This window comes from Pempheris klunzingeri, chromosome 22, assembly GCF_042242105.1.
Source record: "Pempheris klunzingeri isolate RE-2024b chromosome 22, fPemKlu1.hap1, whole genome shotgun sequence".
In the NCBI taxonomy this organism is placed as follows: Eukaryota; Metazoa; Chordata; class Actinopteri; order Acropomatiformes; family Pempheridae; genus Pempheris; species Pempheris klunzingeri.
In genome coordinates this window covers 17,807,499-17,832,268 of record NC_092033.1, presented here as the reverse complement: position 1 = coordinate 17,832,268, position 24,770 = coordinate 17,807,499, and the positions used below count along the sequence as shown (strand labels likewise).

Here is a 24,770-nt window from a genome sequence, read left to right as displayed (position 1 = left end):
GGATGGATGCGGGCAGCGGAAGATGAGAAGCTGCATCATTTAGGGCATCACATGGCAGGAGGCGACCATGAAGACGCTTTGAGGATATCCGCGGATGTCCGTCATTCTTTCCGACGTGAGCTTTGAGGCAGCGTCGTGAGTCCGCGGAGGCGAAGCGGCGGTGGGGGTTTGTTGTCTACCTCAGCTGTTTCTGCCCCCCCGGCGGGGCTCTCTGCTCGTCGGACGCAGGGAGGAGAGGGCAGAGGGAGGGAGGGAGGGAGAGAGAGGGGCGATGGCTGCCGGTGGAGCGGGATGCGGGGAAACGGTGGAGCAGTGCCGGGCCGAGGTGGAGCGCCTGACCCGGGAGCTGGCGGAGGCCAACCGCGAGAAGATCCGGGCGGCGGAGTGCGGGCTGGTGGTCCTGGAGGAGAACCAGAGCCTGAAGCAGCAGTACGCCGAGCTGGAGGCCGAGCAGGAGGTGCTGAGGCTGGAGCTGGAGCAGCTGCAGGAGGTGGGCTCAGCAGGGGTACGCCTCAAACACTTAGAGTTCGATTTAAGAGAGTTAATAAGGGCTGGCTGACATGCTGTCACCTCAGGCTGAACTAGGTGTGACATGCACATCCCTTGCTATTGTCCTGCTCTGCTCTGTGAGCTGCAGCTGTCTGTGCTGGTCAGGAAGAGACGGGCCCAGCTCAGGACCACAGGGCCAACACTGTCACTGTCTGTCTCTTACTGTGCTTTGGCATGCTTTGTTCTTTGGTATCCAGCTTTAGATGACATCCAAACATGTCTGACAGCTTCAGTGATTCAGGTGCTCCCAGAAACCAGCAGTGGATGAAGTCATGTGGATGAAAAGTGACTGTAACTTAAGTACAGCGCTTGTGACCAAGATACTAAGGACGACTAAGATACTAGAGATAGACTTTAGACTTTTTTTTTCTTTATTTGATTCCCCATAGGGGGAAATTCTCATGTTACAGCAGCAACAATAGAACAGGGAGAGTGAAAAGAAAAAATAGCAATAGCAAAATAACGACTAATGTTATGATTGTGAGATGCCAATGGAAACTTCTTTTCTTAAGCTTCCCTATAAGACAGATGAAGGGACTCTCCCCTTTGGTCACACACCATGTTGTGAAACAGCACCAGGCCAGAGGCAACTGGCTCTGCTCATTTTACACGTCTTTACACTAAAAAGCCATGTTTAAAAGTAACGTCAGTTCCTCCGAGCACACTGCCCAGTACTTTCTCAGTAGTCTGTCAGTAGGAGGAGGCAGACACGAGGTTTAATGTGTGTTGGTTCGATCATGAGACATTTGTTAAGTGACTCGATGTGAAAGAAATACAAAGACGGTAATATTCGTACGCCTTCAGTCAAACACTGACTTGTGCCCAACTTTTTTTTTACTTTTACTCTATGTTGTGTCTACATGGTGCATATTCCTAAATAGGTTAGTTTCTTCAAATTGCCACAGGCAGGGGGAGGTTGTCCTTCAGCATGGCAGTTAGTTTTGGAGGTATGTGAAATGTAGAGGTGCCTCTTGAGCTCCATGGCTAATCACCATGACCTTGTTTAAAGGAGCTTAGACTGAGTTTTCTGGTCACTTGAGGGCAGCGCAGCAGGCTGTAAACACAGCACTGATTTATTGTCACCTTATGAATGTTTTCTGACAAATATGTCAGACACAGACAAACAGAGCAAAATGTTTGGAGTGTGTCCACCTGATGAATGGAAGTCCAGTATTCACTTTCTTTTAGCTTTGCTTTTGGTCTCCTCCTGAAGGAAATATCTGGCTGGTTTGCGGCTAAATGACTTTATCAGGGTGCTGTTTGGTGCTCAGCAGGTGCTGTGCGGTGGGTTTATCGAGGCTTGTTCTCTGAAAACAGCTGTTTGTCTGATGGAACTGTCAACTCTTTCTACTCCACTTCCATCTTCAGTTTTGACATTGCCTCCACTATAACTTATTTCTGTTGGGGAAGGTCATTTGATTTTCACTAATCACTAGAGATCAACATATCCGCCAGAATCTAACGACATTTTAATTTGAAACTGATGCATAGCCATGTCAACGTACTGGTTTGGCCGGGGTTTTAAAAGTGGAGTTGTTATTGGCCAATGCTGTCTATGGAAAGTATATTGACAACCCTAGAGAACAGCATTAGTCCCGCCCCTGGGCACTGATTGGCTAATCATCACCCCAAACTGTGGATTCAAAGATCCGAAGTCAGGCAAGCCTGCCGCAGGAAACCAGGCTGATAATTCTAAAGAACCTGGTCTAAAGAATCAAAACAGTGAGCTGAAAGATGACACATCACAATCACATCACAACGAACAAGTCCTATTACCTTTCACACAGTCATCTGATCCACTGTCCATATAGAAATATTGATCGCTGCGGCTTTAAGCATGTTAAGCTGTTTTTTTTACATGTGGCCATGGCACAGTAGTAGAACAGGGGCCCTGGCTGATTGCTCCCTACAGTCTGTCCTTGGGCGAGACACTGAAGCCCAGATTGCTCCTGAAGCACTGTGTTGTGTGTGAGTGAATGGTTACCTTCCCTCCTGGACATTATTTTTGCAACAAACAGCAGCATCATAACCAACCGTCCTCGGCTAAACATGCACCACAGCCCAATATCTGACCATGCCGCTGTGTGATTCTGCATAGTGTTCCGTCGCACCTCTGGCCTCAGGAAGTGATTTATCACCAACGTCTGGTAAGCAGTCTCGGCCGCTCATTTTTCTGATCGATATGTCTCAGAGAACAGCATTTTCCGGTGTGCAGGCTAATATATGGCAACACTAATTCACTAGTTTGTTAGCTGTAATGCAGATGAATCAGGAAGCTGACTGTTACATTCTGAAGGTCAGCGTGTGTGTGTGTGTGTGTGTGTGAATGGCTTAGAGGAGGTAGGCAGCAGTACCACTTCATTTACTGTATATGATGTGTCAACAGTATGCTATTTTTAACTGTCATTTAAACAGTCAAGTCAACTATGGACACTGTACTATTGACAGCAGTGGTCTGTGGGAATCAATGGCATCCAGGGAAGTGAAGCTTCGACACGCTCAGTGTTGGAAACCTCCCAGTACAACCATAGCGCTGCTCTGTGGCAACTCAGATGGAGAAGCTGAAGGACCAGTGATTGACATACTGTAACTCTGGCCGTCATTTCTCTCAGCAGTCATGACACTGTACTCGAGTCAATCGCTAAGATCCAGGAATATGGCAACATCACTTTAACAAAGTCTAATGGGACCTAAAGGTTGAAGAAGTATCGGTAGTAGTAAGCGTTGTTGCATTCTCTTCTATCCATACCTCCACATGAAGTGGTTTAAACACTCTGGTTGAACAGTTGGGTCGATAATGACTGCAAGTAATGTTTTCATTGTTGAATAATCTGATTATTTTTCAGATGAATCAACTAATATTTTAGCCTGTAAAATGTGAGAAATGCCCATCGTGCTTCCTAAGAGCTCCAGGCGCTGAACAGCGGGAAACCCAAAGATAATACAACAACAACAACAACATTACATACATACAGTTAGCGAATCTGTAAATGTGAGCACGGTAACACTTTCTGTCAGGGATGTGCACCTCCATCACCGCGACTCCATTTCCTAAAGACACATATGAAGTTACTACCAATGCGATATGATATGATTCACCCTGTTGTGATGTGCGATTTAGTACAATTTGATTCAATTTACAACGTGATGCAAAAGAATACGTTACTGTACAATTCAACATGGTACCGAGAGTTTTATTGTACTACTTAGGCAAACATCCAGCCATTGGTGGTTAGAATGTTCTAACATAAATGATGCTTAAGTGTACCAACAAACCCCTCCAGGCTTACTCCTAGGGGAAATAATAAATTGAGACGTTCATCCTAAATTGTTTTCAGTCCACACCTTTTTTAAATCATGGACTTTTATAGCAATGCATCAGTGAATGTTACCATCCCTACTCTCTGTAATGCCAAATAAACAGATTGTAATGTATTATGATCTACTTATGGGACTATATGATTATAATTTAAAACAATTAAGATTTATAACCAAAATCATAACACATTATAAACTATTAAGTCGAGCACAATACCTATTAATCACAGAATTGCTTCATAATCATTTATGATTATTATTCTAAAGAATTATGAATATTTATGAGTACTGGAATTATACAATGATTTAAGAAGATCACACCACATCATAAGTATGTTTCTAATGCATCATTGACATGGGTGTCATAGAAAGTGTTGTGAAACTAGCTTTTAGGTTAATCAGGTTGTTCAGAAGCAGTTGTTTTGGTTTTCATTACCATTTGTAATAAACCATAAATAATCCTGTTATTCACGTCTACTTAACGGTCCGTCTCAGTTGACAGGGCAGTGGGCAGGATCATGGAGTTACTGTATTTAACTGCTTTTTTATTTTCCACAAGACTTTTAAGTCTCAATAGTACGTGTAACGTCCTCTAATGAGCGTCTTGGTTGCTGTAACATCATTCTGGACCATGCTTGGTTGCCACCTCAGCTTCACCAAAACTCCACTCCTCTGACAAAACCTCTTGTTCTGGCAGCCGCTGACTGTGTCTCTAACAGCAGGCTGTTGCTGCTTCACATTCATCACATCGCCACCTCTGCCTGAGATCACTTTGGTTTAATACAATGGGACATTTGGAAGCTAACGTAGTTTTTAGAAGATCCCCTTCAATCATTCTCACTTTCTATTAACTTTCTCCCGCGGGCTTCATCCATCTGCACTCACATTGTTTGCATTTAGCCTCCACTCTAGCCTCATTAACTTGATACCTCTCGTTTCATGTGATTCCAGCTCATTGGGCTGCTATCGACCCTCTCTCTCATGAGCTGTGCTGCTGATGTGAGAGGGCTAATGCCTCCCTTATCATCAGGTTTTTGCATATTGTTAGTTTCTCTATAAGACAAATGCCACTGAGACTTAGCTATCATACAACTGTATGTGAGCTGCGTGACGCTTTGGTGTGGCGAGCATCACTGTCTAAGAGACTCTACTGATTCCCCCACCTGTTGCGTCCGCTTGCATGCGGATTCATGCAAGTGTAAGACCATGGAGTGTCAATCTAAAGTTATAGAAATAGTCTGTAGCTCTCTGTGCATCTATTCTGTCATTATCTCCACCAGACCTAAGTCTGGAGGGGATCGTGCGTTTGGTCGTGTGTGTAAGACTCATAGACTGTACATAATAAGTGGATGCGGCCACCGTGATGTCGCCCATTGGTTTGTTGATTGCTACTTTGAAGCCTCGAGTTTGGCTTTGCGCGTGCCGCCATCTTGGTTTCATGGCACTTCGATTTTTTGAAGCCAGAAGTGAAGTTCATTCCAAGAAGACTGTTTTATTGAAGACTTTAAACTAGCAACTGAGACCATGAAGTTACAGGGAGGTGTTTACTGAGGTAATAAAACAAGTGAGAAGTAGGATGATTTTTTTTGTCCATATTGGACTTCCATATTGGACAATTGGCGTCACTTTTCAGCCCTCCACATGTGTGTGAGTGTCTGCGCATGTAAATGGTAAATGGTCTGTATTTGTAGAGCTCCTTTCTAGTTATTTCAACTACTCAAAGCGCTTTACATCACATCCTCATTCACCCATTCACACACCATTCATACAGGAGGGATCTAATTTGGAGGAGACTATTCTTTCATACTCATTCACACACTGAAGCTGCTTCAGGAGCAAGTTGGGGTTCAGTGTCTTGCCCAAGGACACTTCGACATGTTGACCCATAGGGGTCAGGGCATCGAACCCCCAACCTTCTGATTGAGGGACGACCCACTCTACCCGCTCCCCTGTGTGTGCATGTGTGTAAATGGTCTGTATTTGTCTAGTGGAGGAGACTATTCTTTCACACACTGAAGCTAGTTGGGGGGTTCAATGTCACTTCGACGTCTTCACAGGAGCCGGGGATCGAACCACCGACCTTCTGATTGAGGGATGACCCACCCTACGCCTGTGTGCATGTGTGTGCATGTGTCCGTCTTTCTGCTGGTAATCTTGAATAATGCTGGATTGATCAGCCCAATATGTTTTGCGCTGAAGGACCTCTGGTGGTTACAGTGATTCAGAGTTGTATGCTGTCATTGACTGCTGACTCCTCACTCGTCTTAACCGGCTCGGTTTGAAATCACAGGCTAAAGGCATTTGGCTTGGCTAACATCATGTTTACCTAGTCTGTTGGAGACCACATTAATCATGGCTGAAAAAATGACATCTAGTTATGAAGTGGATCATCTGCAGATTAATTCCATACCAGATAAATTATGATCCACTTAAGTTATGCACAATCCAACATGAATAAATCCTTGTTTCTTTAGTCTTCACCACCATCTTGACTGTAAGTGAGCTATTGTTAAAAGCTGCTGTGTCAAAGTCTGTTCCCCATCAGATAGTGTTTCTTGTAGTGGTGGCCCCTGCAGTTCAGATTAAGCTTAAATTAGGTTAAAGTTAGGTGTGGGAGAGATCATCTCTACTGAGTGCACTGTTCTAGTTCGCTTTGTGAAACTAGCGACGGTAGATTGTTTTGCTGTAGTCCAACTGCTGTAAATGAGGATCTTTCCGTGCAATCACTGCGTTGTCACAGAGAGTGACCTGTCTAGGGGTGTGCAGGGAGTAACATAAAACCAAAACAACAAGAAAAGGCTGCTGAAACACCGTTTGTAACAACATGAATTTACAATAAAATGATTAACAGACATGAACCAACTAAAATTGCAGATATTGAATCAAATACGTTGTCAGGATCTCCAGGGCCAAACTAATAATAATAATAATAACCTCACATTAACAAGAAAATCAGTAGCTCAGTTGGTCTAAGATAACTTCCTAAAGAGGAAAGTCAGTAACAGCCATATTGGAATATAATGCATTCATATGACAGTATATGAGGGCAGCATGGTGGTGTGGTGGTCAGCACTGTTGCCTCATAGCAAGAAGGTTCAAATCCCGGTTTGACCCCGGGGTCTTTCTGTGTGGAGTTTGCATGTTCTCCCCATGCTAGCGTGGGTTCTCTCCGGGTTCTCCGGCTTCCTCCCACAATCCAAAGACATGCACCTTAGGTTAATTGGTAACTCTAAATTGCCCGTAGGTGTGAGTGTGAGAGTGAGTGTTTGTCTGTCTGTCTGTATGCGGCCCTGCGATTGGCCGGCGACCAGTCCAGGGTGACCCCGCCTCTCGCCCAAAGTCAGCTGGGATTGGCTCCAGCTCCCCCGCGACCATGACGGATAAGCGGTATAGATAATGGATGGATGGATGACAGTATATGGTTGGGAGGGACCATATACTGTATAGAAGGTGTAGCATGTTGCGAGTGAAGATGTTTCTTCTCCAAAAAAATATTATGGCTTCAGGCTTATCTCACATAACGAACAAAAAAAAAACCCTAACCGTAACCCTAACAAAAAAGAAACATCAGCTATGTAACACATTTCCTGGACCAAGAATTTAAACAATGGCATCTGAAGTGGTGTGTGTGATACTGGCTGTGTTGTGTCCCACCTTGTGCCCCTGTTGGTCAACGTCACGGAATACATTGTGGAATTTGTCAGGGGACCCCCCCCCCCAAAAAAAAAGTCAGGCATGCTCATCTTTTTGTCTTTTAAAGATTATTTTTTTGGCCTTTATTAGAGATTATCAGGTCAGGTTAACTGGTGGTTGTGTGTCTCTGTGTGTCGGCCCTGTGATGGACTGGTGACCGGTCCAGGGCGTACCCCGCCTCTCACCCAATGTCAGCTGTGACTGGGATTTGTGTCACTTTATTGGCCATGTCTAGATATATATGACAGCTACAAAACGTTTTCAAAGAAGGTCATGTGCTTGCACTCTCAGCCTTCATGCCATTTAGTAGTTGTCATGTGCATTAGCTAATTGGGTGACACCGGCTGGCTGGTTTAATATAATATCTGTGGGCTTCACAGCAGGAGGAGGCCTCAGACACCAGTGGGTGTAAAGAGGTAGCCGCAGCTCGCTGCTAATTAGCTCAACAGGAGTCCATCACGCTGATTTGTACAGTGAGCGACATCTCCACTCTGTGCCAGATGAACTCAGCTTCAGTGTGTTAAAGAAATGTTTCCACCACAGCGCATTCCTAAGACTTAAACTGAAAAGTAATGAAAAAGCCCAGCGGTTTTATGTGAAACTGATTTTCCAAAGTTTATTGCAAATGGTGTTTTGCAGATACATATGATGATATGCATCAAAAACCTGTAAATTATTCGTTTAATTCGTTAAATGGTCTCTGGTCGCAGGGAGCGCTCACAGGTCTTCACAGGAAGGAAGACTGCAGCTCCACATCAAAGCAGCCACGGGAGGCGAGGATGCATTTGTGGATGTGACGAGTGGAGCGACGATAAAAAATGCAGGGAGTGCAGCCGTCGAGGCTAAAAACAGAACGGGACTGAGTGACCCCCCCCAGGGACGCTCTCTTACTCCTCTGTGACGTCAGGCAGCCAATGGAACGGCTCCCTTCTTGTGTTGTTGTTACCGAGCACACCCAAACAGCTTTCTGTCTCACTTACCGTCGGTCAGGATGTAGTGGCTTCATGGACCCTGCTCCTCCGTACATGCTGGGGAAGGAAAACCATGATGGCAGCAAAAAAAAAACTGGAATTCAGAGAAATCAACTTCATGTTGTTTTTTGTTTTTTTGATAATGTTGTATTGGGCCATGTTGATTTCCACCAGATATTTCTCCCTGTAGTGTGTGCATGTGGGTTGAGTCTGATAAAGCGCCACAGACAGACCCTGGATCTGTGCTCTCTGCTGGTTATGAATGTGCCACGTGCAGGAAGCACTTACGAGGACACTGTTTGTCTGAGAGGTGCATGTCTGCAAGTGTCCGGATGTTCGCACACACACACACACACACACACACACACACACACACACACACATATACAGAGCAGAGATGCTGGTGTGAATTATTCAGTGAGCAGGAGCTCATGATGATGATGATTCCTGAACACAGACCTTCATCTTTCAGTGTTTCACATATCTGAAGTTTGGCTTTTAAAGAAGAATTAAACAGGAAAGCCACCTGCCCACCAGCGGATTAGGGTTAGGACCAAATGCATGCATTTTGGATGCTATGGGGGGGGGGGGGTGAGCTAACCTTATCTTGCTGGTGGGCAGGTTTAAGAAGCTAGAATGAACTGAATTCAGTGTCTGAATTAGAGCCCTCAAAACTACAAGTGAGCAAAAACATTTTAGTTCACTGAAAAAAAAATAAAACCTGAAAAGAGAAAACTAACTGAAACGATATTTTAATAAAAACTGTACAGTGAATGTCTTTAGTGTTAGACTTGGTCAGTTTGGTCAAAGGTGTCAACACAAGAAGCATCATAACTGAGATCTGAACATCTACTGGGAGCTAAAAGCTTTGTGTTTGTATAGTGACATAAATTCTAATAAAAAAAACTAAAACTAATACTGAAATGAAGAAAAACGACACGAAGAACTAGATATTTTTCAACAATCAAAACTGAACTGGAAACTAAACTGAATTGAAAACAAAAATAAGAATAAAAACTAATGAAAAGTACAAAACTATTAGAACACCAGTGTGAAACATGGTCAGTCTGTATTCAGAAAGTCTAAGTCTGTGTGCCTTATCTACTGATGGAGATAACACTATTGACAAGTTGGGAACTCTGACTGTTCATTTAAAAGCGAGGTGGCTGGACGCGACGTGATGTTTTATGTGGCAGATGCCATTTTGATATTGGAGATCCACACAAAGTGCTTGTGCCTCTGATGGTGATGATGGTGATGATGTGGATGAGAAGGTGGAGTCATGGGTGTGGGCGGTGTAGAACAACGGAGGGATGATAAGATTGGCTGAAAGTAAAACAAAGGATCCGTGTCAAGGGTGTGGTGGTAATGCCTATGAAACGTAGTTCTCCCTCCGTGCTGTCCTCTATCTCTTCCCCTCCCCCCCTCTTCCCTCATGGTTTGCTCCCTCCCTCCCTCCCTCTCTCCCATGCAGGCTCTCTTGTTCTTTTCCCCTTTTCTAACTCCTGAAGTTAACAGAATGCGAAAAGGGAGGACAACCTGTGCACCTGTGGGAACAACACAGGAGGCCGAGTGAAAGAGGGGTGATGGAGTTAGAGGGAGAGATGGCTTTCTCATTTCTTTTGTCTTCCCACAACGATTACAACATCAATCGTTGTTGCAGGCGCACTCGCACGTTTATACACATGCGCCGATGTCCAACACGCCCGTTTGACCTCGGTCTCTCGGCTCCAGTCAGGTGAAACCTTAACGTTATGATAGATAGCAGTGCACATCCAACACCTTTGGGACGAACTTGAGCTCCACCTGAGAGCCAGACCTCAACAGTGAATTCCACTAATCCCTGCAGCCAGGTTAATAGAAGAGAAGATATCGCACAGATCAGCTCTTCCTCCGGTCCACGTCGATACTAGCTTCTGCAAAATGAATTATTGCATTATTATGTCCCTTTGTTTCTTGTCTTTGCTTCTCTCCTTGGAGCCCCCCATCTCCTCTCTGCTGCTGCCTTTGACTGGACGAGGACACTGTTTTCCCGCAGCTGCAGGGTTTATATTGATCCAAAGCGTCTTCGAGCTGTTCACGCAGAAAACAACTATTGAGAGAAGAGATAAAGAATCCTAACGAAGGCTCTAATTCACTTTATTTCCTTCGGGTGCTCACTGAGAGGTCACGTCACGCAGGCTTTACTTCTGTCATTTCTAAACTGAGGTGCCACATATCCCTCTAAATACATAAATAAATACATTTTGTTCAGTTATTACATTAGTGTCTGCACTAAAATGTAATTTGTGTGTTCATCCTTTAACTTTAGGTCACCAAAGTACAACTTTTCAAACGAAAGATATAAGAAAGTTGTTTTTCTCTGAAGCCGGTGGCGGAACTTTCCGCTTGTTTCTGACAGAAGTTGGAAAGGTCAGGGGACTGCCTGCTGTCTGTCTGCTGACTCCCTGCATGGAGGGAAAGACATTAAATGATCATTCACACCAGCCTCTCTGTTCTGTATGTGTGTGTGTGTGTGTGTGTGTGTGTGTGTGTAATGTGAATGTGTTGCATCTATTTCCGTATAATTGGCAGTGAACTGACCTTGATTCACAATACAGGCAGCCTGTCTGCATTTGCTCACCCAGCAGTGGTTGGACACACACACACACACACACGCACACACACACACACACACACACACACACACAGACAGAGTTAAGTGAAGCAGATATTTAGCATGTGGTGACCACTGGTCGGACCGGCCGTCGTGCTGGGAGGCTCACAGTGAGATGACACTGTTGTCTGAATCAAATCTCCAGTGGTTTGAAAACAGGAGCGTCACGTCTCCAATCAGACGCTTTTCTGATGCGCACATTCACATAAAAGCTGTTTTTAATGTGTCAAAACTGGAAAAAAAAAAAAGAGAGAGATCGATGCGAGCCACCTACTCCAGTCAAGAGGCGTGAGTCGGTATAATTGGAGGGCGGTTATGGAGCACGGGGAGAGTAACACGTTTCACAGAATGAGTAATAATGAACGGGGAGAGTAAGCTGGTCGAGAGTGGGCAACAAGGTATATTGAATTATTTATGTCTAACGAATTTAAATGCATTTTTGTCTATTAGCTAACTTTTAAGGTTCAGCGTATTCATTCGTATTTTCTTTGTTTAATCTCTGTTTAGCTCTTGCGTTGGTCTGTGCACTACAAGGAAGTTAAGTACGATAAATACCTTAACGTGAACGGAAGGTGTAGTTTCAGCGTCCTCTGTGTCCGAGCTCCATTATCTTCGAAACAGCTAATACCCTTCTGTCAGGAACACAGCACATCCACAGCCACGTGCAACGACATGACCGCCACACGTGCAGCAGGTCATTCTGTCTGTTATTTTGGTTAGATAAAATACGTGTTCACTTTTATATGTAGATTTTAGTTTAATAGTCTATTTTTATTGTCTATTTAATTGCTATTTTTAAGTCATGTGTTGTTTTTAATATCATCCCTTTGATTTTTATCTGTGAAGCACTTTGGGCTGTTGGAAAGGGCTATATAAATACATTTTGATTGATTGATTGATTGATTCTACTGTCTCAAAACATCATGCTTGTGCATAATATAGTCGTGAGGAGTCATAACGCTCTATAGCACCCAGCCACTGTGGCTAAGTTGTAGGGAGTTTGGTGATGCTGAGGACAACAGTTAGCAAGCTGGAGACGGACTAATCATTGGCTTTCCATCCAAACACATCCAGCAAAGACACCTCCGCCGCAAAACCTTCTGCTCGCCAGAAATAGGAATCACAGCTCTGTGAGGGGGATCTTGTGGCTCCATTCTGTTTCATCGATCATTCTTTTTTCTAGTTTTTAGGGTGTTGGTTCGGTCAATTTATCGTTGGGCTCGTTTTTTTTTTTTCCAGGGGCCAATAATAAACAAAAGAACGTGACACCAGTGTCGTCCTTCAGTAGCTTTTGAAGGGCACTTAACTTTCCTGCTTAGGTCATTTAAATTCACTCTGGATGAGAATATTAGATCAATGCCTTAAAAAAAGGATGGAAACTGTGCTCCGTTCGCTTTGCCAGGGACATATAATGTGATGTTTGCTTCAACGTCACATGCCTGAGAGAGTAAAAGTGGGAAAATGCGAAGGTGGAAGGAGATGGTGAGAGAACAGAACGAGATCATTGGAAGGATGTGGTTAGAAATAATCGACAAACCAGGCTGCCTTTGTTTGACTCTGGGTCAGACTGCATGTCCACGCTGACTCAAATTACACAGATTAGATTAAAATGAGGGACTGCATGATGCACCAGTCTGCCACAAATACTTGAGCAAACAAACAGCAAGTAAACACACAAGTAAGACATCTGCATGGCATTACTGCTTTAGATAAAAGAGTGAAATAGAAATGCTAAAATACGATTTTGCAAGAGCAGGTATCACTTTGCCCACGTGATGAATATTGCGTTATAAAAGCCAAACTCCCAGGCAGCCACAGCCGCTGCACCATAAACTGACTCTGATGTTTCTGCTGTTCCCACAGCCAGAGACAGTTTTATGGGAAAATCTTCAGTCCGGCTGCATTAGTATGCTGACAGAGCAGCCGACCGAAGACACAGGGGAGACCGACAGACAAATAAGAACGATGGAGAGAGACGTAGAAAGGGCGGGTGGGGAGTGAAAAAGATAACAGCTTAGGACAAATGAACTGGGTTTTTGTGGCTGTTGTTACGTATGTGACTGCACAGGAAGAATCCTTTTTACTACTACTGCTCCGTTGTGTCCTTTGAGGCCGGCGTGTCCTCAGAGTTCTGCTCCTCTGTCCCAGCCCTCCCTCTCTCTCTCTCTCTCTCTCTCTCTCTCTCTCTCTCTCTCTGTCCCTTTTGTCCTTGTCCCTTTCAGTCTGAGACGGGATGAAGTCAGAGTTGGCAGTAAGGCACTGTGTCAGCTAAGTAGGACAATGGCAGACTGGATATTTGCCAGTTTCAAACCTCCTACATATCACCTCCAACTTTTTATCAGCTGAGATAAATGTGCTCATTTTAGAGTGCTACAGGGGGGTTCCTAGACAAACCCTTGTACTGAACTACAACTGCGATGCACAGCACAGATGCCATTAAACACAAACTGTGACATCGTCCACGTGCAGTATCGTTGATGGGAAAGTCTCCAGCATTTTAATGTCTGAAAGATATCATTGTTTTATAATGATTCATCATTGTTTTATGATAATAGAAAGAGAAAAGAGAGTATTGGGGCCACAGGCCAGGTGCTTAGTCATGCTGGTGCAAATGAGAACACGTTCCATGTCAGGGTGTCCTCCTTAGATCAGACCACTGGACAGACTGGTTACTTTCTTAATCTTTTTTTTTTTGTTAGATAATGATAAGATGAAATCTCGTGTGAAATAGTTTTGACTGGACTGCCAAAAAAATATTGTCCAGATTGACTGAAATGCTCAATATAACCTGATAACTGAAAAAGGCTGAGTGTCAACAGTTTCTATTGACTAATTACTAAACCAGTGTAGTTTCTTTGACCAAGGTAAGACTAAATGCCACTGAAGTTAAACTAAAACCAGGATGAGGTTGATAAAAACTAAAAAAAACTAACAACATTTGACACTGGGCCCAGACTAAGAACAAAAAAAAACCCAAAGCTGACAAAAACTAGGCATGTCAGTTCATTTGGGGTATTTTAAATACAAAAGAATATTAGAATATGTAGCATGCAGGCACAATTTCAAGCAGCCATGTCCATGTGGGCTCTGAAGCTTTACCATAAGCCCTTCACAGCTGTACACAGCAAATATCAAGCTTTGGAATGACAATATTTACCATGCTCACCGTCTTAGTTTAGTGTTTAAGGGTTAAGATTAGAGATCGACAAATTAGTCGGATTCATTCTCTGAACTTTGAAGTTTCATGGCAGTCCATCCAACAGCTAGACCAGAGTGGTGGACAGACTGTTGAAGCGCTGGAGTCTATTTAGAGCATATAAAGGTGTAAAGATACTATATGTGTGCAGTTCCCTTGTTATTCTACCTCGGCTCCACACAGGATCCACCATCTTCTCTAACGTGTGTTTTCTTAAGGTCATGATAGGGACGATGCTCAACAGGCACAAACTTTCCTTTTCAGTTTATCTCAAACTACAATGTGTCTGAAGCTGAAGCTTCAAACAGCTCTGAATCTTAATCTGCTATCCAACAACAGTGCTGATTCACTCAAGCCTATAAACCACTGCCTTTTCCATCTGTAGACGGAGGCGGTGGCATTTTATGTGGATTCTTTTATCAAACTGGATTAAACTCAGAATATTCCATTATTATCAAAATAATATGGAACATTTTCATTGGGATCTGCTCATTTGATTTTACAGTCTATTTTCATTCTGTTATGGTTATTACCTAAGTACAGTATTCACTTTTTTTCATCATTAATCTCAAGATAATGGAAGTGGGGGTCGTGTTGCCAAATACTGACACTAGACACTGACCAGACAAGAATTACTATGTCTTAAGAATGAACCAGCACTGATTTGAAGGTTCAGCTGTTTGTAGGAAGTGCTGACTTATTGTGACTTGAGGTCAGATATTCTAACCGATGTAAGGGAGTCCAACTGGTGGTCCCTGTTAAGATGGTGAGTTAGTATGTCCAAGCCGTTGTCCCTTTTTAATTTTCCTTTTCAAATTGTTAGATTTTTTATTTTATTCTAACTGACTTAGATAAATCTTGCATGAATGGAAAACCAGGTTTGCACTGTTTGTGTAGCATTTCAATCTTCAAATTTGAATTTACTTTTGAAAATTAAATGTTTTTCCATTTTCATTTTAATATGTTCACATAAGGTCCATATGAGTTCATGTAAAATAACACAAACATAGGTGGAAAATTATAATGCAGTTGTGGAATGACATTTCCCAACTTTATTTATAGAACATTTTGAACATTTTAGACAGACAAAAATACAAGAAACAAAAATACAGAATAAATATGGATTGGCACATCTGACTGTCACCCCTATTCCCCCCACCCACTGTCAGGCCAGACACTTCGAACACAAAGAGAGAATAAATAAATAAATAAATAAATAAATGAAGATTTATACGTTTGTGGAATGACATTTTCAAGTGTACATCATCATTTTAATGAAGTCCCCTATTGGCTAAATCAATGTATATATATATATATATATACACATTATAGTAGAAAAAAAATATATATATAAATCAATGTAAGTGTAAGAAAGCAGTAAACCAACTCCTCAACCTTCAAACCCCTCAGGATACTGTGTGATATCATGAAGGCATAGAGCCAATCTCCAGTGTTTATTAGCTGTTGACCCAATCCCCGTTGCTGGATTCTTCCATCCTCTCTCTCACACTGATGTATGGCGGTTGAATGTGCACGTCGGTCGTATTTCTCTCTGATGACATGCCGCCGCCTGGGACTGTTTTTGTGTGTTTTAAATGGGCGTCATTATGGTGCCATGTGTTGACATGTACATATTGTTGTTCTGCGTGTGCTCTATCAAAGTAAAAGCTTGTGAGGCAGAGCCATGGCCATGAACAGATGGTTGCACTGCACATGGCGTACATATCCAGTGACCCCTCTCCAGTGTTTACAGATGGAGTTCATGGGTAAAATCAATATTTTGTCCCTGATATGTTCCACTACGGCCTGCTGTGGTTTAAAATGTTTCCAGATGGATGCTGATGGTGCCTTTAGGTGGTGTCTGTTTACCAGCACACTGTAATTCTTAATGGCTGACAAGTAATGGCTGAGATGTTTGTAAGTTGCACTGCTATGAAAGGCAACCGAGTTTCATCCTCTCATTGCCTGCAATGTTATTGTGCCCCTTGCTGTGCTGTTTGAAACTGCACAGCCTCCATGCTCAAACAACTAAAGCCATGATGTGGTTAGTTTTGAATTATTATTATTATTACAGTAGTCCAAAGACATGTAGGTTAGGTTAACTGGTGACTCTAAATAGGTTTGAGTGTGTGTGTGAATGACTGTCTGTGGCCACTTGATGAACACAAGTCCAATAGTCTCTTTTTGCTCTGTTTTTGGTCTCCAGCAACTCCCGTGAGAGACATCTCTCTTTTAGCTGCTAAATGTTCTATTATATTCACCAGCTTAGGGGCAATTTCTCAAACTAGGTGAGAGAAGGGCATCATCCCAGATGCACCCTTGGTTGCCTTCCACAATGACACCCCACACAAGCTAAAACCAGCAATTGTTACACTTGTTGTCATTGCTGACACTTTTCATCTGTTGCATGTCAAGCACATCATGCAGATGACTTGTTATGTCAGAAGCACAAACAAAAGTGCCTTTTAAATTCAGTATTAAAACAGAAAAACTGACAATTTTAACCTCATCTCATTAGAATAAGCTACATTTCTATGCAACAACAAAGGAAACTTAATGCCTCCTAAATTATGTTGCCAACACAATATTGATATAGCACATACCCTCAGAAGGTTTATAGCAACGATTTTTAGTCGTTTTTCACGCATTACCTGTGCATAAGAAGTTTGAGGAAAGTGAGACATGGTTATATGTGAACAAATAATAATAATCAGGTTTCCGGCACATGGCTTCACACCAATTCTCCACGTCCAGACCTGTCAAACTTCTTCCTGAACGCTCGTCTAGAAAATTCCTAGTATGGATATGAGCCTAATTTGTAGGAGACTACATCATGTTTGTAGGTGTAAAAGTCCCACAGTCTCATTGGTTTTGTTTTCAGTGGAGGCTCATTAATCTCAGTCCAGTTAACACAGTCCAACATGTGTGCAGTTTTAAATGCATCACTAGCTCTGGGAGGTTTTCAGGTCCCAGCTGATTGTGTTGAACTGTACTTACACTCTGCTCCTTGGGGAAAATGTACTTTGTGCATTTTGCCTATATGTAAAGCGAATGCTGCAGTCATGCCTACAAGCAAAATGACACATTAACTGGACTTTTCGGGGAGGATTTAAAGGAGAGAGAGAGAGAGAGAGAGGTAGAGCGAGAGAAAGAGAGAGTGTGTTAGTTTCCTACATATTCTTTACTTATCTCTTTCCACACTTGAAGTTTAGCCTGGTGTGGGCCCTACTATTGATTGATTTGAAAACCAATGACTCTTGAAGTCAGAAGAATGTTTGGTTGCATGTTAGAAATATGGGTAAAAACTTAAGAGATCACTGAAGTTTCAGCTTCTACAGTAAGGTGCATGCTAAACGCTGAAGGCCTCCATGCTCGAACTCGAAAGACCTACACCACTACTGACCCAAAAGCACAAGACAAGTCTGCTCCAGCATGCTTGAAACGATAAAGAATAAACCAAAGAAGTTTTGGGAATCTGTTTTGTGGTGCAATCAAACAAAATTGGAGCTTTTCATGTCTGTGGATCAGCAGTATGTCTGGAGGAGGAAGAATGAGGCAGACACTGAAAAGAGCATTGGTGCCTACAGTGAACCAGTGATGTTCAGATGATGCTCTGGGGCTGCTTTGCTTCTTCTGGCACTGGAAACCTGCAGCGTTTGGAAGGCAAGGTGGATTCAATCAGTATCAAGAAATCTGAGGAGAAAACATCAGGCTGTCTGTGAGGAAGCTGAAGTTTGGGCATCATTGGACCTTCCAACAGGACAATGATCCCAAACATACCTCAAAGTCCACCAAGGTTTGGCTTCAGAAAAAGTCCTGGAAGATACCAGAGTGGCCGTCACAGTCATCTGACTAGAATCCTATAGAAAATATCTGGTGGGATGTGAAGAAAGCAGTTGCAGCCATTCTAGCAAACCCAAGAACATCAGAGAGCTGGAGGCTGTTGTCCATGAGGAATGGGTTAAGATTCTCTATGCAGTCTTTGCATCATGTTTGCAGCAGGTCATAACAGCAAAGGGTGCTCTGCTGAGTATTAAAGATGGTTCTCAAGAAAGGGGTTGAATAATTTTGAGACTGCAGTAGTCATTAAAAGTGGCATATTGTGTTGAATTTGTAGAAACCACTTGTAATATTAGTTGTGTTGAACGATTTCATTTGCTCAGTTTGAGTTCTTCATTGAACGCAGCTGAAAATTTGTGAAATTTGCCAACACACCTAATTTGAACAAACTAATTTATTGCATGCAAACTAGTTGTAACTAGTTGCTTCATTATATACCTGGAGTGATCCTCCCATATTAGAAACATTGAGCGCACCTCCCCTTTAAGAGAGCCATGGTGCGCATTTACGTACCAAGCACAACATATAATCAGGATCTAATGCATCTCTAGTCTTTCAAGTACACAGGACACAATAAAGAAATCGTGGAAAGCTGATTGACATAATGTAAGAGGCAATAAAGCCTACAGGGAGGGCAGAATGTCCACGCCAGTCCAGGTCTCTAAATTGGAGAAAATAACATCCTGGTGGGTGGGGGGGGTGGATGATTTATGCATACATAATCTATGCATCACCACTTGCCATCATTCTTAATTATTTATGGAACCATGCCTCTTGCTAGCCACACTGTGAAGCTAGCACCATGGCCCGCCATTGGACAGTCTGAAGAGGCGCAATGCATTTTGGGGCGGTTGAGTACGTTCACTGAGCTCATATACCCGCATACATAGATATTCTTGCTAATCTAAGGAGTATTGACCCCACATGCACAGAGAGTGAATGACAGGTGAGTTATAGAGAGCAGGTGTGGATCATCAGTGAGTGGAAATGACTCTTCCTTTCCCCCCCTGCTCTATATTCCAGGCGTTTGGCCAGGCCTACTCCACCCAGCGTAAGGTGGCAGAAGATGGGGAGACCAATGAGGAGACACTCTTGCAGGAGTCTGCCTCCAAAGAGGCCTACTATATGGGCCGCCTCCTGGAGCTCCAGGCGGAGCTGAAGCACAGTCGGGCCACCGCCTCCAGTGCTCAGGCTGACAATGAACACCTGAGCTCACTGCTGCAGGAGCTGAGGGAGGTACAGTACATGTTTAGGTGTTGGGGATATCTTATCTTTTCATATACAAGACACAGCTGTGTGCTCGTTTAAAGAAAAACAACAGTTTTTCCCCTTAGAATTGTAATATATCAGGCCGACAGTTTGCTGATTGTGATTTTGTGGACATCTTCCCACAGGCAGATAACAAGAATATGTACACTGTATATATAACTTGCCAGAACAAGGGAGTTTTCATGGGAAACAAGAGGTTCTCAAAGTTTTACCTGACATATGGTTCCATCTTCACCCTCTTTCAACAGTGTTGTCATGTAAAAGGTAGTCTCTTTCATGCTGATCCAGCGCTGTTACTGTCTCAGCAGAGTAATGAGATGTTGGAGCTGCAGCGCAGCCGGATGCGAGAGGAGATCAGGGAGTACAAGTTCCGAGAGTCGCGGCTACTCCAGGACTACACCGAGCTTGAGGAGGAGAACATCTCTCTGCAGAAACTGGTGTCCACACTTAAACAGAATCAGGTGCAGATTACATGTCATTACATTATTACATATATATTAAGTATATATGTTAAGTATATTAAGAATTTATTAAAAGCCAAAGATGTACACATGACTTTGTTTAACACAGGGCTCCTTTCATGGTATATACACAGTGACTTCAAATATAGTTTCCCACCCCTTATCTGTTGCTCCACCCCTGGTTTAGGTGGAGTATGAAGGCCTGAAGCATGAGATCAAGGTCCTGGAGGAGGAGACGGAGCTCCTCAACAGCCAGCTGCAGGACGCGCTACGTTTGAAGGACATCTCGGACGCCCAGCTGGAGGAGGCACTGGAGTCTCTGAAGAGCGAGCGCGAGCAGAAGAACCACCTGCGCAGGGAGCTGGTCCACCACCTCAGCATGTGCGATGTGGCCTACACTGGCAGTGCCCACCTGACGCTCACCTCCGCCCCACCCAGTGGCAACGCCACCCCAACATCTCTGCTCTCCCCAAACGCAGAGGAGCCAACAAGGTGGGTAGTGCAAACAAGACACTTATGTGGAAATGAAACACATTTATATTACTGGTACTAATTTGCTTTGCTGAATTATGTTTCAAAGGACAAGTAACAGCAGCCTGGATACCGTAATGTTACTTTAACAGGAGCATTTGTAGGGGACTATTTTCAGCAGTGTATTAATCCACATTTCGTGCTTTACAGAGTTAAGGCAGCAGGACGGTGTACGTGGGATTGAGTGTAAATAAACTATAGCGTGTGTGATGTTTTTAGTAGATTTTGGGCAACAATGGAGGCAGCAAGAAAAACATAGCATAACACCACACTTCTCTTTATCCTGCACTGCCAAAACAGAACTATGACAAACTTTCACCATGCTTCAGTTGCCAGGAGAAGATGAAATACATGCACTTTGCAGATGCATTCCACAGAAACATTTTGTTGTGGCAGTTAACATTGCATGCATTACGTTTCCTACGAAACACATTTGCTTCGGTTGCAGTTGAACACAACTTAGATGAGATTGGTTTGAAATCATTAATCATTAATATATCTATAAAGGTGCATTAGGAATGGACTGAATTTTCACGTTCATTGTTTGGGACGTCCTCCTGTAATATTCAAAAACCACATTATTTTTCTCATACTGCTCTCTTCGCCCTCTTAGGGAACTCTTACTGTTTTGCAGCACCTGTGAGGACATTTCTGGCACAACTTCATCCAAAATAAAGAAAATCTGCTGGTTCTTCCATAGATGGTCGGAGGAATGCTGCATGAACAGCATCATTGGCTTGTTTTTTGCTTGTAACTTTGGCATCCTATTATCAGAGCTAGTATTAGCGATACAGCAGCAAGCGTTCTAATCTAAGCAGAGCATTTTCACACAGAGAGATGGAGCAGGAGAAAAAAGGTTTGAGGGTCTTTAGTCACCCATATTTATGTTAGAAAGACATTAAAAAGTACATTTTGCATGACACGTCCCCTTTGACACAAACCATTTATACATTGGCTGCCATCAGGTGGACACACACACACATGCACTGGGGAAGCTGGTTATTGTGCTGTTTATGAATAGCTCTAACCCTAACCCTGTATTTTAAAGACGCCGTACTCTGTTCTCATCTGTTAGGTGTAACGGGCACCTCCAGGGTGGGACTGGAGCAGCAACACCTGCAGGGTCAGTGTCCAGAGCAAATGGGGAGTACAGAGGGCCGGGTAGGAAAGCTGAGGGGGCGGCAACGTCGGACCTCTTTAGTGAGATGAATCTGACTGAGATCCAGAAGCTCAAGCAGCAACTGATTATGGTGAGTCTGCTCTGTTTTATCAAACTGTGTGAGCTAGAGGATAGGAATGACTGATTCAATTCATTAGTTGTTCCTCTGGGGAGCAGGAGAACAACATCATTGGTCGGTGGCCGTCAAACGTTTCTGTGTGACGATTACAACAACTGATCGTGTGATTGTTATCTTATCTGTTACTGACGTTTGGTTTGGGTCAAGTCTGTGTGTGAAGTACAGAGCTGGAGCTTCGATGTGATTAGTGAGGATGATCATAATAATAGCAAACTATTTATTTAGCTTATCTTTAAAAATACGCTACAAGGGAAACACAAAAATGAAAACAAATCTGCACCACCATCAAATATAATATATCCAGGAAATATAATAGAATACCTAAAAAATACAATTACAGATCAGTGCAATAAGTCTGTAAGTTTAACACCCTCTAAAGCTCAGTTAAACACATAGCACACAGACATGAGATACTGATCTTCGCATGTCAGTCTCAGAAGGAATAAAAGTAAGTATATTTCCAGAAATGTTGAACTGTTCCAGTTTTATTCTTTATTTTCCGCTGTCTGCCAGGTCCAGCAGCAGCCTCCTCTTAAAACAGCAGAGGCTTTTGAATAATTTACTGTAAACCCACGCTGACATACAGTATCCCCACTGCGTAAACCTCTCTGTCTCCTCCTCTCACACACTCCATTCTTCTCGTCGCACATCTTTCTCTCTTACATTCCCAAACTCTTGAGGCGTTTCTCAAATCACGCTAAATCAAAACCTCGAATCGGATCACCTCAACGCGCCCATCTGTGTATGTATGTGTGTTTACTTCAGATCCTGTAGGTGTAATTCCATCCATTTCTGTTCCCTGCAGCCTCTCTGATAGGCTGGGCTGCAGGATGAGCTTATTTATATATCAGCTGAGCTGGCACACTACACTATCGACCACTAGATGGGTGGGTTTCATTGCTGCTCCTGCTGCTGTCTAGGCTGCTTTTTAAATATTAATGCGTCCACTTTTGTGCTACAATGTAGGTTCTTTATACCTGATGAGATTTGTAGTACAGTTGCACTCAAAATGATTCAACCACCATTGAACATTAGGTGCACTGGCAAAATGTACAAACTTTCAGCTGTGTTCAATGAACAAAAATAGTTCAACACAACCAACATTACGAGCCAAATTCAACGTGCTCGTATTCATCATATTTGATTAGATATTTGTTCAGTCTTGTGCATTTGCGTCCTTGTGCCAGGACCTGTAGAGCACAAGATACAAACAGATTGGGGACCCACTCCGCTAATGGTTGAAAAAAACCATAAATCTCCAAAGGACTCCTTTAACCCTTCAGAGTCTAGGACCGCCACACGGCGTCAAAGTCACATGTCGCACGTTTGAAAACGTAAAGCTGTGACACAAGCACGCAGGTGCTCAATTCAAAGACTGTTGGAAAGCGGACACTTCAAACTTTTTACAAGTGTTTGAATTTTGTCGATCGGCCTATTAAGACTAAATTTATGAAGAGCCGAAATCGCGCACTACAGCTCTTCTATGAGTTAGAAGATGCTGAATCTGGGGAAGAACATTCTGATTCTGAGGAAGACTCCTTTCAGAGGATGAAGTGGATGCTGCGCGTGAAGACGAACAAGAGGAGGTGTCCACGCAGACCCCCGCTCCTCCAAAGATCCAACTAGTTCCTACTGGGATTTTGTGTTTCTTTTGCACTTTTACATACAGTGTGTCCATATATTCTGTCAAAATAAAGAAATACTTGTAGAATCACATAGGTGAGGTTGTGCCGAAAAGAAAGACACAAAGAAAGGCCGTTTTACCCCAGACTCTGAAGGGTTAATTGCACCTCTTCCTTATCTCTCCTGTTCTGGCGTATTTGTCTTTTACCCGAAAGGAGATCTCTCTTATGACATGTCTTGAGAACTTGTCAGTGTCAGCAGCCGTGGTTGGATTGAAACTGACTTTGATGTCGACTGTCCAACGAACCTGCAGGCTGCATCATTGTCATGGTTGTCCAGATTAAAGGTCTTTTCATCCTTATGGCTGATTTCTCTCTCACTGGCTGTTGTGGGCTCACCCGCTTATTATCAAACAGGTTTCAAGTGATTGAAGCAGACCCAATGAGTCTTGCAGCAGGTTAGGAGGGTTCCAGTTCATCTATAAACTGCTAGTTGATACAGACCCAGCCCCAGGACCAGGACTAGATTGCTCCATTTGCTTTTCGTGACAGAAGGCAGAAGTTTGCACTGACTTCCCAACTGACTGTCAATAATCTGCCTTTGCAAAGACAACCTTCAGAATGTGATTTGGACCTTTTTCTGTCTGTTTAGTGAGGTATGCCAATGTAAGACCAAGTCTAAATTTGATGTATTAAATGCTATGAGCTTGTAAAAAGGGTTTTCTAGGATCATATCATTTAAGCGGTGCTTTTTCCCCCAATCTTGCTGCTGCCCTCTGCAGGTGGAACGTGAGAAAGTGGCACTGATGAGCAGCCTGCAGGAGTCCCAGACTCAGCTCCAGCACACCCAGGGGGCCCTGAGTGAGCAGCATGAGAAGGTTCTCCGCCTCAGCCAGAAAGTTGTCGTCCTCCGGCGCCTGCATCGAAGGGCACATCTCAACCAGGAAGCCCATGCTGGTGCCATCTCTCAGCTCAAACACGAGGCCCTGATGGAGCTGGACAGGGACGAGGAAGAGGCTGACGAGGAAGGAAGAAGTGAGGATGACAAGAATGAGACACTGAACAAACGACAGGTATTTTCATACCAGACGCCGGGTCTGGAGATCCTGCAGTGCAAGTACCGTGTGGCTGTGACGGAGGTGGTGGAACTCAAGGCGGAGGTAAAAGCCCTCCATGACAGACTGGCCCAGTGTGTCGAGGGAGCAGCGGAGGAGAAGCCAAAGCGAAACGGTCAGCTCCAGAAGCTGGAGAGGCAAGTCGCCTCGTTGGAGAAGAGCTGCCGGGAGGGACGGGAGAAGGTAACCTCGTTACATGGGCTGTATCTGTTTGAATAGAATGACAGACAGTTACAGAGATAAAGACCTAT

General features: G+C 43.5%; 1 protein-coding gene across 1 annotated transcript in view; it reads left to right on the top strand.

Moving 5' to 3' along the window:
- Positions 1-271: 271 nt before the first annotated feature.
- The window catches only part of LOC139221699 (protein bicaudal D homolog 1-like), a 31,131-nt gene continuing 6,632 nt past the window's right edge, over positions 272-24,770 (top strand). Inside the window, exons 1-6 of the mRNA XM_070853620.1 lie at positions 272-505; positions 19,247-19,459; positions 19,798-19,953; positions 20,141-20,445; positions 21,560-21,734; positions 24,187-24,702. Of these exons, the coding sequence (XP_070709721.1) occupies positions 272-505; positions 19,247-19,459; positions 19,798-19,953; positions 20,141-20,445; positions 21,560-21,734; positions 24,187-24,702 (1,599 nt within the window). The remainder of the gene's footprint in view (positions 506-19,246; positions 19,460-19,797; positions 19,954-20,140; positions 20,446-21,559; positions 21,735-24,186; positions 24,703-24,770) is intronic.